Source organism: Hemicordylus capensis, chromosome 3 (assembly GCF_027244095.1).
Source record: "Hemicordylus capensis ecotype Gifberg chromosome 3, rHemCap1.1.pri, whole genome shotgun sequence".
In the NCBI taxonomy this organism is placed as follows: domain Eukaryota; kingdom Metazoa; phylum Chordata; class Lepidosauria; order Squamata; family Cordylidae; genus Hemicordylus; species Hemicordylus capensis.
The window spans coordinates 210,525,958-210,540,149 of record NC_069659.1 but is presented as its reverse complement, the minus strand read 5'-3'; the positions used below and the strand labels follow the sequence as shown (position 1 = coordinate 210,540,149).

Sequence of the window (14,192 nt, the reverse complement as noted above, 5' to 3'; positions counted from 1 at the left end):
ACTTCTCCCTCCATAATGTGTTCCAATAATTATTCTGGACATTCTCTCTCACTCTAGCATACACACGCACACACACAGGCACTGCAAGGGAAATAGTAAACTCCTGTAAGAAACTGGGTTCATTGTAGTAAAAATTTCAGATGGAAAACCGCCTAGAGACTTCAGTAGTGGGCGATATGCAAATTCATTAAATAAACAAATATTTAATTTAAAAATAATAATAATAATAGACACTGGGCCGCTAGTCTTGATGGCAGCCCCATGTTGCTTATAATACATAGTTCTGCTCCCAGAAACAAGATCCAAATAGGATTTGTCCTGTAGGTAAAATGAAGCCCTATCATTTGTCGTTTATAGTATCCTACAATAGCTGGCAATGGAGCACTTGTCTATTCAGTTAATACACTGTATAAGCAACAGGACACTCTATACTTCACACATGAGAAATAGCTGCAAGCTACACTAAAAGTTCAGCTACTTGGCAGAAAGATTTGTTTTCATGTTTTAAGAAAGCACTACCTTTCTTAGCCAAATATATATCTTCTATTTCATCATAAAACAAACTATGGACAAATTCAACTTGGCACATGGATTATTCCTCAAACCTTCAACCAATTGTGTCATTCAAATGTCAGTATTAAAAGCATGTCCACAACACAACTACTGTTTCTTATTCAGTGACAGCAAGCAAAAACTAGTCTGAGATTAACACACAAAATAATACATGATTCGCATTAAACAATCAAAAATTACAATACTTTAATGAATGCTCAGATACTGTGCAGTGTGCAATGCCTGCAGTTTTCGACAAGCATACTTTGGTAACACTACAAACCATAATTTACATCTGTCATCTATGTTTTCAAGTGACAAGTAATGTCCCATTTGCCTCTCTCCATGGTTTCCACCCAGGCAAGTTCACTGGAATCTAGGCTGTTATTGGAGCAGGAGTCCTGCTCTTCATTAAATACTCTGGAGGAAAATGTCTTCTTGCTGTCTGTGAAGAGGTGCTCAAAATTCACTTCTCTCTTGCAGCAGATCCCTTCAGGCTCGACTTCTGCTTCTTCTTCTCCCTCTGTCCAATAATGCGGAAGAGTTTCTTCTTTGCTTCTTTCTGTCTTTTAAGCTTCTCTTCCTCCTCTTTCTGCTTCACTTTAAGGTGGCCTTTAAGCTGCTGGCGGTGTTTCACTTTGGCTTTCTTTACCTTGTAGCGGTGTACTGTACTCAAAGCAGTGAGCAGTGCTGCAATCTTAACAGAACAAAGAAAAGTGTACAACATGTACATATAGGATTAACAAGACTGACAAATGGCATAAGGGGCAGGCACGGGCACAATTTAAAGGATTGTGCCAAAATCACAATCCAAAAAGTGAAATGCAGCACTCATACTACAGGCCGAGACTTAAGCTGCTGCAGCACAAACAGCCATATGCAGTAGTGCTGGACCTGAAATATAATCTTGTATTAGATGCCTCTAGCCAAATTTGCTCAGGAACATTCCCTGCAAGAGATGTCTAGCAAACACTTGCACTGGTCTCCATGACTAGTATGGGCCAAAAAACACACCAAACCCCCACACACACCATTGCAGGACACCATGGGAAGAAATGGGAAAGATGCAATACAAGTCCCTTTCCTAGATAATCAGTACAGTGCTCTACCTCTTGAGCAGCACAAAATAGAGACTGAAGGAGAAACAGTGGCACAGTGGTGACCAGAGGAGCTCCTAGGCGAAGACTGAAAGTAAGACAAGTCACTTAAGCCTTATGCTGGAGGACTCCACCAGCTATGAAGCAGTTCCCTTAGTTAGTAACTGCTGCTAGTTTTTCACATGCAATTTTAAATGGACTTCAAAACTGACTTCTGTTCAAGAGAGGACATATGTTTTCATAGAACCTTTGTACCATTTGTAGTTCAAATGTCTAGTAGAAGAAAGGCAGATGCTCTTTTAAATTAGAAACACAAACACGGATAATGAGAGATTACAGGATTACATAAACGTTCTGACAGACCTGAATAGTCAGTCAATCAATATCTTTATTTTGGTCTTTGACCAGCATAAAGACCTGAATAGTAAGACTGGAACATGCAAAGACAACTAAAGTGTACCATTTTATGATGCAATCTGCATCCAAAAGGTCACTGGCAAGCCTTCAGCTGGTTTTGTGTTTTTTTTAATGGAAAAGTACCCTTGATATTTAATTGAAATCCATCATACTAACTGAGTACAGGCTAGCAAGCAATTTTCAAACTACTTAAAGGAAAAATGAAGTGGACTGCAGAAGCTGCAATCAATCAATGGCAAGAGAGATGTTCTAACTTGCTATTCTGAAGTGGTTCTTGTGCCCAAGAAAGAATTTTATTTTTATTAATGATGATGATGATTTTAAAAAGCAGAACAACAACAACAACACTTACCTTCTTTTCGTGAGGCTCTCTGATAACAGCCGGTCTCCACTTATCCTTTGTGACTTTTCCTTTACCTTCTTGCATTTTGGGCTTGCTCTTAAATGGTAGGGCCTTCTGAAGTGCTTTTGGAATATGCAGTTTATTGAAATGCTTCTTCTCCCGCATTATGAGCTAGAAAGAACAAATGTAAAGCTGAACAGCAATAATCCTTTTGTTTTTTATGCCAATACAACCTTCTTTTAACTCGGTATATTTTTCATTATTATTAGTTCTCTGGAAGATATCAAATGAAAATATCTAAGTTCTCTAAGATAAGTTCTAAATTCTCTAAGTTCTCTAAGATATTGAGTGAAAATCTCTAAGAAAATCGCTCCTAAGAGTCCTCTCCGACTTGCTTTAAAGAGAGCCTGTGGTATTCGGATGAACTACGGGAGCTGAAGTGGTGAGCTGGACGTCTAGAGGACAAGTGAAGGAAGACTCGGTGTGAGTCTGATTGGGTACAACACAGAGTACATTTGAAGATCTATGCTCTGGCAGTGCGGGCAGTAAAGCAGCAGTTCTTTTCTGTCCGCATTGCTTCTGCAAACTCACATCCAGCTGAGTTGTCTAGGAATGAGTTTTGTTCTGGGTGGCAGTATCAAAGCAGTGTGTGAGCACATGCATCCAGAGTGGGGCCTTCCTGATTCAACCTGAGCGGGACCTAAAATTAACTGAGTGGACATCCAGAAACTTGTGAGTGCACGCATATGTACACGTCTTAGAGGGAACAATGGGTGGCACTGTTGTACATGGTTCTGCTCCTGCCTCTCTATTAGATTCGAGATGGTGTCACTTGGAGACTGTTGCTCTACAAAGCGAGAACTGAAGTATGAAGTTACACAAGGCTCCATACTGTCTCCAATGTTCTTTAACATCTACATGAAACCGCTGGGAGAGACTATCAGGAGGTTTGGTGCTGGGTGTTATCAATATGCTGATGACACCCAGATTTACTTCTCTATGTTGACCTCATCGGGAAATGGCATATCTTCTCTAAATGCCCGCCTGGAGGCGGTAATGGGCTGGATGAGGGATAACAAACTGAGATTAAATCCAAATAAAATGGAAGTACTGACTGTGGGGGGACGGGACCTGAGAAATGGTTTAGATCTGCCTGTTCTGGATGGTTAAACTCCCCCTGAAAGATCAAGTTGGGAGTGCTTGGGAGTGTGGTCAGGAGCACTTTTTATCAGCTTCAGCTGATACGTCAGCTACGTCCATTTTTAGAGGTGAATGACCTTAAAAAAGTTTCTGAATGGTTATGTTATTGTCACTTTTGTTTCTGTTTGGCCTACGGCTGCAATAAAAGAACTAACTAACCTACCTTAAAATAGTGGTACATATGCTGGTAACCTCCAGACTTCACTACTGTAATGCGCTCTATGAGTGGCTACCTTTGTATATAGTCCAGAAACTACAATTGGTACAGAATGCAGCAGCCAGATTGGTCTCTGGAGTAACACGAAGGGTCCATATAACACCGGTTTTGAAAGAACTACACTGGTTGCCGACATGTTTCCAGGTGAAATACAAAGTGTTGGTTATTACCTATAAAGCCCTTAATGGCTTGGGTCCAGGCTATTTAAGAGATTTACATATCAGGCAGTATCGATAGGTAAAGTTACCCTTCTCATGTTATATTCACAGCTCCTTCCCACAACAAAAATATGTCAGAAGCCCTGGCCATGTAGGAGGAGCCCCTGCTTCTCTCCATACCAATAAGGCCTCAATTTCTAGCAAGATTGAAGTTGTTGTGGGCAAGAACCATAGGATGAGCTCTTCTCACACAGCTCAAGGTTTCCAGCATTACCTGAGTGGCACAGAAAGGAGCTGCACTGCAGTGATTCATATGATGCATGTGTAATACAAGAAGGGGCACTAATTAACAGCCTTTAACGTTTGACAGACCATCTTAAAAGGAAACTTTCAGAGTTCATATGCACAGACTGAATCCTATTTTGTATAAATCTGTGCCTAAGAGAGGCGCATATAGAGCAAATTGGACGAAGCCAGGTTTACAAGCTGAAAGTTGGCATATGAAATCACACAAGGCTCTCCACCTAACTTACTGAAATTGTGCATTTAAAAATATTTATTCTGCAAATACAAAAACAAAGTTCTGAAACAGAAACAATATACTGCCAGGAAAAATGCACCCAATAGAGTCTTTTTTCTCGATGTTTGCAACTTTTCATCTTTCTGTGAAAGAGTTGGAAATCAGGCAGGGGGAGGTGGGGTGGCGAGGAGTGCAGAGAGACCATGAAGCAGCTCAAAATTGTCCTAAGTAAAGTCTTACCCCCAAACTTATTTCCACATTTGTAACAATGAGGTCATTTTCACAAGCAAAATGGGAAGGGTTGGGGCAAAAGAGCCTACCTGTCATCGGCCACACAATCCAAGCAGCTTCTGGGCTCCACCGCATGCATGCTCACATGCAGAGAGTCCAGAGACAATCAGGAGTGGGGAAGCCCAGCTGCCAGGTATCCCACAATGCACCAAGTGAACAGCACGATGCACCGGGATACCTCCCTGCTGCCGGGACACTTCTTCCCCCTGACTCTATAGGTAAGAAGGCTGCTGGCAACCCGATCATGCACATGATCGGAAAGTGAGGCAGGAGGGATGTGCTTGTACTCCTCCCTCACTATAAGCCCGAGTTAAAAGCAGGTCTACCCAGGGGAAGAGCGGTGGGATCAGGAGAGATCCCAGCACTTCTCACAACCAGACCTATCTGGGCTAGCCTTGTCCTACCTGGGTAGGGCTGGTTGTAAGAGCAATTTCAATGTATCTCAGCTTCTTGTAAGCAATTAAGAATCAAGATTCTGCTCTAGATTGTGAGTTCTCCACTAGCCGTTGCTGCACAATTCCAGCTAGGCCGATTTTCAGAGTCTTTATCTTTTTAATGATTTTGAGTGCTGCCTAAATCAAAGAGCAAAGTTACACTGTTTATGCTCAGTCACAGCACACACGCACACATACCCCAAATACATACCTTATACAGTGAATCCTTGTTTTGTTTTAGTCTGATGCCCTTCTCATGCCTCAGCTGGCCTGTTGTCTTCATTCCTACCCAGGAGTCCTTTTCACCAACAGGCTTTAGCAAGGACGTTACTGGATTATAGAAGGCTGGGGTGGACACAGGGTACCAAGTCCGCATGAAGACAATATCTTTAAAAAGAAGCAAGTGGTTAAGTTTTAACACAGCAGTTTAAGTAGGTGAGCTGTGTTGCTTTGCTAACGGAATCCATCAGTGAGTGAATTGATTAGTGAAAGCACTGCCAGGACTCTCCTCCTAGGCCTGATTTACACATGCAAGAGAGTGAAGAGAGAGAAGTTTGAGGTAGGCAAAGTGAACTGCATTCCTTCAGACTACAGGTGGTGAGTGATTTCTGAATGCTCCATGATGTGAATAGCTCTCTGCTAAAAACCTAGCACATCAGGGAAGAGAGGGTTCTAGCCCTGCCCTCTCACTGCTATGCTAGTATTCTACTGGCAGGGAATTTTTCAAATGGGGCGGGGGGGGGGGGCGGGTTTGTACAAATATGTGATCCACCACCTGCAGTCTTGAAGTGGTGCAGTCCAATATACCACTTCATTCAGCTGCATGCATAGACCAGGCATACACATTGGCAAACACTATGAGCCAATAAGACTGCAATCCTGCACGGCAGCTATAGCCTCCAAGTGCCAACACAGCAATATCAGAAACTACTGCAGTAAAGTTGACCACAATCTAGAGCAAAAAAGAGATAAAAAATACAGTCTTATTGAATGATGCTAATACTACAGAACACAACAGAACTTTATTACGGCCATAGACCAATATACAAGAAATACAAACAATGCATCATGTAAATACAATTTAAAAAGAGGAAAGAAATATGTAAACTACTTATGAAATGCATTGCTAAAGATCAGATTGAGTTTTACAGATTATAAAACAAAACCTGGCCACTATAAGAATAATATTTTCATCTGGGTTAAGGTAATAAAAACTTCAAATAAAAATCATCAGAGTGTCCTAAAAACTTAGACAATAAGGGGAAGATTAATCTCAAGCGGGTTTCCTTAAAAAGCAAATACGTCCTTGATGTAAAAAAGCAAATATATCCTTCTATGGCTGCTGCCACTGCGAACAAACTCAGCATCGCTGCTACCAAGGGCGGGGGTGGCGTACTTTTTAATGGTACATTTTTACGATATGCATTCCTTTACTAAGTATTGGAATAAAAGATAGCCCTTATATCTCTGTGGTAACGTCTTCAGTTTCCACAAGGTGGCATTTTCAGACAAAGAAGTCTTCACATGAAACTGAGTGGTCAAACCACCACTTCATAACTTAATGTCTCCGAAATGATTATGTAATTAGTCAACCTGATATGACTGCAAGAGTACAAACTGACTTTTAGCAGTGCCTGGAGGAGACTGGGGAAATCACCTGTAATAATCATCCTATTAAATAAGTTTAATAAATGTAATTGAAAGATTCCACTTACCACTCATTAGTAATTTATCTTCAAATGTTGCCCTGAAGGCCCCCTCTGGCGTTCGCAGTGCCTTTTTTATCTGCCCTCGGACACCACTCACAGTACGAATGGCTGCACCTTCAAACTTAGCCACTTCCAGTACAGAGTTAAACATTCCCTATGTGGTGTAAAACAAAATACATAAAACAGTTAACGTAACATCTATTTTGCCTGCACAGCTATTATGCACACATTTTTGAAAATAATAAAGACTCAATAATCAGAAGAAATCTTTAAAAATGCATAAAACTTGTGGAGATACCATGAAGAAAACCTGTGAATTATAAGTGGATTTTGCTGTGTGGTCCAACAAAAGATTGGCAAAGGTGCAGGCCCATCTTGGTTAGTGGGGACTGAGGATAACCCCTGCTAACTGAACAAACAGGCATCTTTTAAAAGTGGGGATTCTCTTATATTTAGTAGGAGCAGAACATCTGGCCCAATTCACTCCCAGCACCGCATCTCATTAGTGGCTGTTGCTGGCTACTACCTTGTGTTTCTTTTAAACTGTGAGCCCTTTGGGGACAGGGAACCATCTTATTTATTTTTCTATGTAAACCAAGAATACGGAATATGGGCCTGAGAATTGGTGGAAAGGCAAAATTTGTTCTATGGCACTGATCACTTGGAAGATAATGGCAACAGAGGTGATCTGGTTGACAATGTATACTTGGATTCTCAAAAAGCTCTTGACAAAAGGCCCTCACCAAAGACTCTTGAGTAAACTTAGCCAGTATGGCATAAGAGGACAGGTGTTTTTAATGCACTGGTATCTGGATAAAGGACAGAAAGTGAGCAGTAGGAATAAATGGACAATTTTCACAATGGACTGCTTCAAAATAGCAGAGGGATTTCTAAGTGTGCTAGAATTTTATATTTTCAATAGCAACTCCTTTTTCCCTTCCATATGCAGCATACCTACATTTTAGCGAAGAAGCTAAAGGGGGAAAACAAATGACGGGCATTACCTGTGAGAGCAATGATTTTGAAGACAATGACCTAGTGAATAGTGATTAGATGCAATCCCATCTATACAAAGCCTCTCTCTTTTGGGAATGACATGAGAACTTTGAGAGAAGCCACAGAAAATATTAAGTGAACTGCCTGACAACATGCATACTTTAAAGAAAGAAATCAACCCACAATATTTCACACTATTTAGTCTTCCTTGTTTAGGCAAACCTGCCACTAACTTCATAGAGCTTCTCTTGGAAGCTAATGTAGATACACAATTTTTTTAATTTGCTATTTTAGTGGCATTATAGTACTAGAATTATATGTCGAAATAGGACTATCTTTGACAGATGTTAGTCCAGCAGCTCTAACTTATACAATTCTTAAACAATTTAAACCAGAAAAAATAGAACTCAATATGCTTAACAAGGAAGTGAAGGAACTTAGATAATATTACTAAGGCAAAAAAAAAATTAAATGCTTTGATCCCACTTCTTGAATGCAAAAAGCATCACATAGATTTCCCCTAATTCCATCGCCTTTCATAGATATGAGAGGTTACCAGTATTTAATCTGTAACCATTATGGCTAGAAATGCACTTTTAAAAACCATGCAATTATGTTGATTATTAGAACCCACATCTACAAATACCACAACTACAGATCAAACACATACCTTGACAAATGCTGTATTCTTGTAAATTTTGAATGGGAAACCAGTCAGTTTTAATTTCTTCACAACTCTTATGGACTTATCTAAGTCAAGCACAACTCCAGTAGCAGCTATCCGAAAATCAGGCTGAAATACAACCAGGTACAGGGAAGTTAACATATATGACTATGTAGAAGCACAAATCAAGATCTAAACCTTTAAAGTGCCAGATTTAAGAGTGAACATTCCAATTTCTAGTATATTTCAGACAACAGTCTAGAAATGTTGGCTTAGTTTAACAAAGCCATAGTATGTGGTCGCTACTGACCACTCCAAGCCGGAGAGTAAAGGAAAGGAGTTTACTCATATCACACTGAGCTTTGAGAAACTTGCTACTTTTGATTCACGCTGCTTCGGCCTGCTCCAAAGCTCAGCAGCATGATGAACCTTTCCACTCCACCAACTAGGAAGACAGGAAGTGGGGTCTTTCATATAGTGCAGAGCATGGCTTTCACCAGAGGAGCATGGAATATGCCCCAACAAGCAAATGTGAAGAGGCTTGGTTTTACTCTTAGATAATCACACACTGAGGTTGTTCTCACGCACAGCCAAGACTGGGCTAAGCCAGCCAAGACTGGGTTTAGCTGCGCATGAGAACCGCCAAGATCATGCCTGATCCAGGTGGTTCTTCAGCGGCAAACTCACCTGCTGAGCCAGCCTCTTAAATGAGATTAAGGGAGCAAGCGCTGCTTTTGTTACTGCCCTGTTTTTGTTACTGTGTGCAGTGCCGGCTGCTTTTAGCTGGTGCTGTAGTGGTGATGGGCGCCCGCCCATCACTGCGGGGATCTCTCACACGGTGCATTATGTGATTTCCAGGGGCTGGGACAAAGCGTCCCAGCCACCAAACCTCCACACTGCCAGGAGCAGCCTGTGTCCATATGAGCACGGAACCAGAGATTGTCTGCGAGGGAGGGAGGCTTCAGCAGCCTTCCGCTCTGCACATCCTCAAAAGCCCTTCTCACTGATCACGGGAAAGGGCTCACTAGGTCTTTAAAATTATCAATATAACCCCTCCTTGCATACATCACAAATGAAATTCACCGTTATCTTATGCTCTCTGAAAGCTGTCCATGGGAAAATACTTACTGTTGTCCCACTCACTGACTGGATGGCCAGACATCCTGTCCCTTGTGGTGTAATAGGACCTGAAAAGCAGTGTAATAGGACACACTGAAAATACTGGCTGAAAAGTGCATGTCTTCTGTTAAAAGTAGTAGAAAAATAAAACTTAAAGCAAGCTAGGTTAAGATCATAAACAGAATATCTATTTTCAAAAAATCAGATAGATGGCTCGTTATTGTTTAAAATGTGTACCCTACTTTTCCCTTTCAAAAATGACCCAGCTAGCATAAGCAAAACGTTAATATCTCAGTATTCAATAACTATCAATAGGAGGAGAGAAAGAGATCTAACCATATGCAAAAGCAACAAGATAATATAAGCAATTTCTATGCTACAAATACAATTAAAAGTATAGCGGGACAAACAGAAAATGCAGACAGTAGACAAACTAATTTCACTTGCCTGGAAGTCAAAAATATATAAAACCACCCATACCTAAGAAAAAGTTTAATCAGAAAAGACAAAGACAAAACATACTATTGTCTCTGGGGCAAGATTCTGCTATCTTGCTACTAATTTTACCCTGACTTTGGTGAACAAGGTGTTAAAAATAAATATATAATGACTCCCCACAACTGAGATCCTACCAGCAACCCAGAGACATAAGACAAACAGACAAAACCCCAGGACCTTCAAAGCCCAGCCCATTCTCTCACAACATGCAGATATCTGCTGAAAGGAGGCTGGTCCTCATTGTTGCTGCAGAAGCAACCCCACTTTGGTGCTGCTCTCGTTGAGCATGACACACCAAACATAGCAAGCCCCGTGGAAAATTAATCCTCCAACCCTGAAATGGCTGCTAACAGCCAGACAGAACATCCTTCCTGGGCACAGCTTCTTCCAGAGGCGGCTCCTAATGATCTTCAGTGGCAACAAACAGGCATAGAGGGAGGGGACAAGTGGAAGTTAACTATGGATGATAAACTGCCTCCCCTAGACCCCAATTATCCTAGTTGCTGGAGCTGCTATTGTTCATATACCTGCATTAGTAATCCCTTCATAATCAAGGAGAGTATTTGGGCAATTCAAAATAAACACACGCTACAATCTGTTGCATCAGGCTCATTACACAAAATCTCTGGTTGGAGGTTGCTAAGCCATATTCAGAGCCAAGATCTACCAGTTCTTTCTTGTAACAATACTATCAGAATTAAGGCAGAGCCTTTAATATACAAATACATTCTCCCAGAGGAGGCAGGTCTTGTTTGACTATTCCAAGAGCTAGTGCAGTATGGCAAATCAAAGAAGGATCTCCTTCACAGCTTAGGCAGGGTTCCCCACCAACCCCGAGGGATGTTGCATTTGCATAGAGTCTGTCTGGCTCTTCACTCTAAAAACATTTCCAACAGTGCATCTACTTTCAATGATGAAGCATCATATTTTGGGATATTTCACTAGCACACTAGTTGTTATCCCCTCACCCTGAACATTTATCAACAGCCAATCTAAATCCATTTAATAGCCTGCTTGGAACATTTTTGTTGTATCCTGATAGACACTATAAATCAGAAGTGAATAAAATACAAGTTGTGTCAATTAATGCTCGAGCATAGAACACCAGGCAGTTTTCAGGTTCTTTCCAGCCCCACAAAGTTTATGAATTAAGTAGGAACAACACAGTAATTCAGCCACTATTTCTCTTATATAAGGTTGTCAAGCAAATCAGCAATGTTTATTTTCAATAAGACAACATTATCAGGGTTTCCTGGAGCTTTCTCTCAACTTAGAACATTGTAGTTTGGTGTCGAATTTGCTCTTACCCCAGAAAGTTGCCCCACAATGCATATGCTGAGGTGTATACTTAAGCAGCCTGTGACGGCCATTATGGTCTTCAATGTAGTACATTGGGATGGTCTGAAATCTCCTCCAGCCCAATGACAAAATTAAAGGATCGCGGGTCTTAAGGATTTTCTTATACCAGCGATGCTTCTTCAGACGCAACTGAAAAAACCAAGGGAGTTTCATTAAAAGTTTGATACTGATGTCACCTTCACTGTATAGAAGGTTACCAATGGTATGTTAAAACCCTGAAGGTTTGCTAGCTGCTAATTTGAAAACACAAACACACTGCATGATTGCTAACTTCTAAATAGGAACTTTGGAAGGAGAAATTGCTCAGGGATCAATAAAATACCAAAACAAACAAGTTTCATCCTCAGAAGGAACACTCAAAGGGCAGCATCCAAAGAACCACAAGTGGAAGATAGACGCTAGCATTGTTCCACAGATTCTTGAATAAGCACTAGCAGAAGAGTTTACATGGTGCTATTAATAGGCGGCTTCTAAAGCAGTTCTCATGCTTCCACTCGCACAAGAGGTTATACAAGTTCTTGAACAAGCAGAACACTGCCTTCAGCTTTAGTTTCATTTTTCTCATGAAGCTCCCTAGCACAGGGATTCTGTGAGCAAGAGACACTTTTCATTCAGAAACTGAGGCTGTTCTCAACACACAGCCTAACCCAGGCTAGGGACGCCAAGCCCAGGTTAGTCTGCATGTAAGAATAGCCAGAATTGGCCCCGATCTCACTGGCGCCTCGACGGCAAACTGCCAAAGACACCTGCCAGTTAGTAGCCGGTGTCCATCTGGGTGCATGACCTCCATGCCCAGCGTGGACCCTATGATCGTCTGTGGGGGAGGTAAGTTTCAGCAGCCTTCTCACTGATTGTGAGAAAGGGTCCACTGTATTCAGACAATAAGGCTATTCACACAATGGGGCGAAATCGGGCTAGCCTCTGCTAGCCCGATTTCGCCCCATCGTGTGAACCACCGGGTTCAGCTGTGAGCCCGGTGGTTCCTAGGCGGGTAACCTGCCTAAGTACCCCTGTCTTAAAACCAGGTTTGTAGAGCGAGCGCTCCACAAACTTGTTTTTACAGATCGTGAATAATGGTGGCACGGCTCCACGCCACGGTTACTCACAAGTAGACACCCCCCCCCGGAGGGGAGGCGAAAAGCCGCCTCCTGGCTCCAGGGGTCTCCCCAGTATGCCCTGCGTGCTCGTGCAGGGCATACTGGAGTTTCTGGGGGCCGCACGGCCCCTGAGCTCCCCAACCCCCACTGGCTCCGTCACAGAGCCGGAAATCGTGTGGGTGGCCGATCCAGCCACCCAGGGCTCCCTCCCTGCTCGTGTGCAGAGAAAGCGGGCTTAGCCCACTCTCCCCGCACACCCTCCAAAACTGGGTCTCACTTATTGTGAGACCCGGCTCAATGGCTAAAAGTGAAGCAATGCAAGGAAGGACTAAACTCACTAGCCTGCCTAGATTAGTGATCTGAAGAAAGAGAAATCAGGCAAGGAATTTGTAAAGAATCATAATAGATGGAAAGAGGAAGCATCTGTATACAGCAGCAGACTAGAATACCATCCTTGTAAAGAAATGGCTGTATACAATCTTGAGAAAGCTTGTAAGAGTTCATTACCCAGGCCATATCTGCAAGGAGCTTTTCCCATCCTCTGTTCAGCACACTGGCACAAAAACAGCACTTCAGCACAAATATAGGAGAAAAACATGCTTTGGGCAAATGAGAATCTTGCAGCATAAAAAGAGTGTACTATGTTGTGATTGCATACCTGCACATAGCCCACATTTCCTTCAGTGTTTCCCAGGCCACCCAGGATAATTGGGTAATGGGGGTCAAAATTCAGTACCAGTTCACAAGGGACATTCTCAAGTTCAATCCGGACATACATTCCAGGCCGGAAGCCCTCATACTGAATTCTGGTGTCATCATCTTGATCTTCAAATTCAGCCCTGTTAAGCTGTGTAACAAAATGAGGAAGGAAAGAGTAATCAATCAAATCAAAACCAAGGGGGGAAACGGATGTAAAACAATTGCTCCAAACTAAGACCACAAAGTCCAACTCCTTGATGAACCATCCTGCTTTAGGTCAGAGAAGAAAACACCACCACTTGCATTATTCCTTCCAATGCCCAATGACTCCCAGTACTAGGAAAAGCTATTTTTAAGTCCTAATTGACCTTTGTGTGACTTAAGCCTCTTGATTCTGTACTGACCTCTGTCAAAAAGCATTAATCAGTTGCTTTCTTCTTCACAAATGGTACCCTTTCAAATATTGGAAAATGTGTCCTTCTCTTTCCACACCACACCCTAACAACCACTGAGCCAAGATCTACATATTAGGGACCCTCCCCCATCCCCTTCTCTTCTTGCAGTATGCACAAAGAGACTGTAATGAAAAACCCAAGATTTTCCAACTCATCCCTATCTTAGGCTCCATTCTTTCTAAGCAACCTAGGGACCTGCCACATAGAGATTGCTCCTAGCTGATGCTCTTGCAAAGGATTCACTAACCAGGCTAGGAGCTGCAATGCACCATGCATCACTATCCTCTCAATACCCTCTGCCACAGACAGAGATGGAAGCTGAGTACGTATTATTTTAACAAATGCATGTTCTCTGTATTTCCTGAGG

At 42.1% G+C, this 14,192-nt stretch overlaps 1 protein-coding gene across 1 annotated transcript in view; it reads right to left on the bottom strand.

Annotated features, from left to right (window-relative positions):
- Positions 1 to 734: 734 nt before the first annotated feature.
- Positions 735 to 14,192, bottom strand: part of BMS1 (BMS1 ribosome biogenesis factor) — a 36,567-nt gene continuing 23,109 nt past the window's right edge. The window contains exons 16-23 of the mRNA XM_053311314.1: positions 13,330 to 13,518; positions 11,523 to 11,703; positions 9,727 to 9,785; positions 8,605 to 8,727; positions 6,945 to 7,092; positions 5,441 to 5,616; positions 2,419 to 2,580; positions 735 to 1,249 (exon numbers count right to left, since the gene is read on the bottom strand). Of these exons, the coding sequence (XP_053167289.1) occupies positions 1,019 to 1,249; positions 2,419 to 2,580; positions 5,441 to 5,616; positions 6,945 to 7,092; positions 8,605 to 8,727; positions 9,727 to 9,785; positions 11,523 to 11,703; positions 13,330 to 13,518 (1,269 nt within the window). The 3' untranslated portion in view covers positions 735 to 1,018. The remainder of the gene's footprint in view (positions 1,250 to 2,418; positions 2,581 to 5,440; positions 5,617 to 6,944; positions 7,093 to 8,604; positions 8,728 to 9,726; positions 9,786 to 11,522; positions 11,704 to 13,329; positions 13,519 to 14,192) is intronic.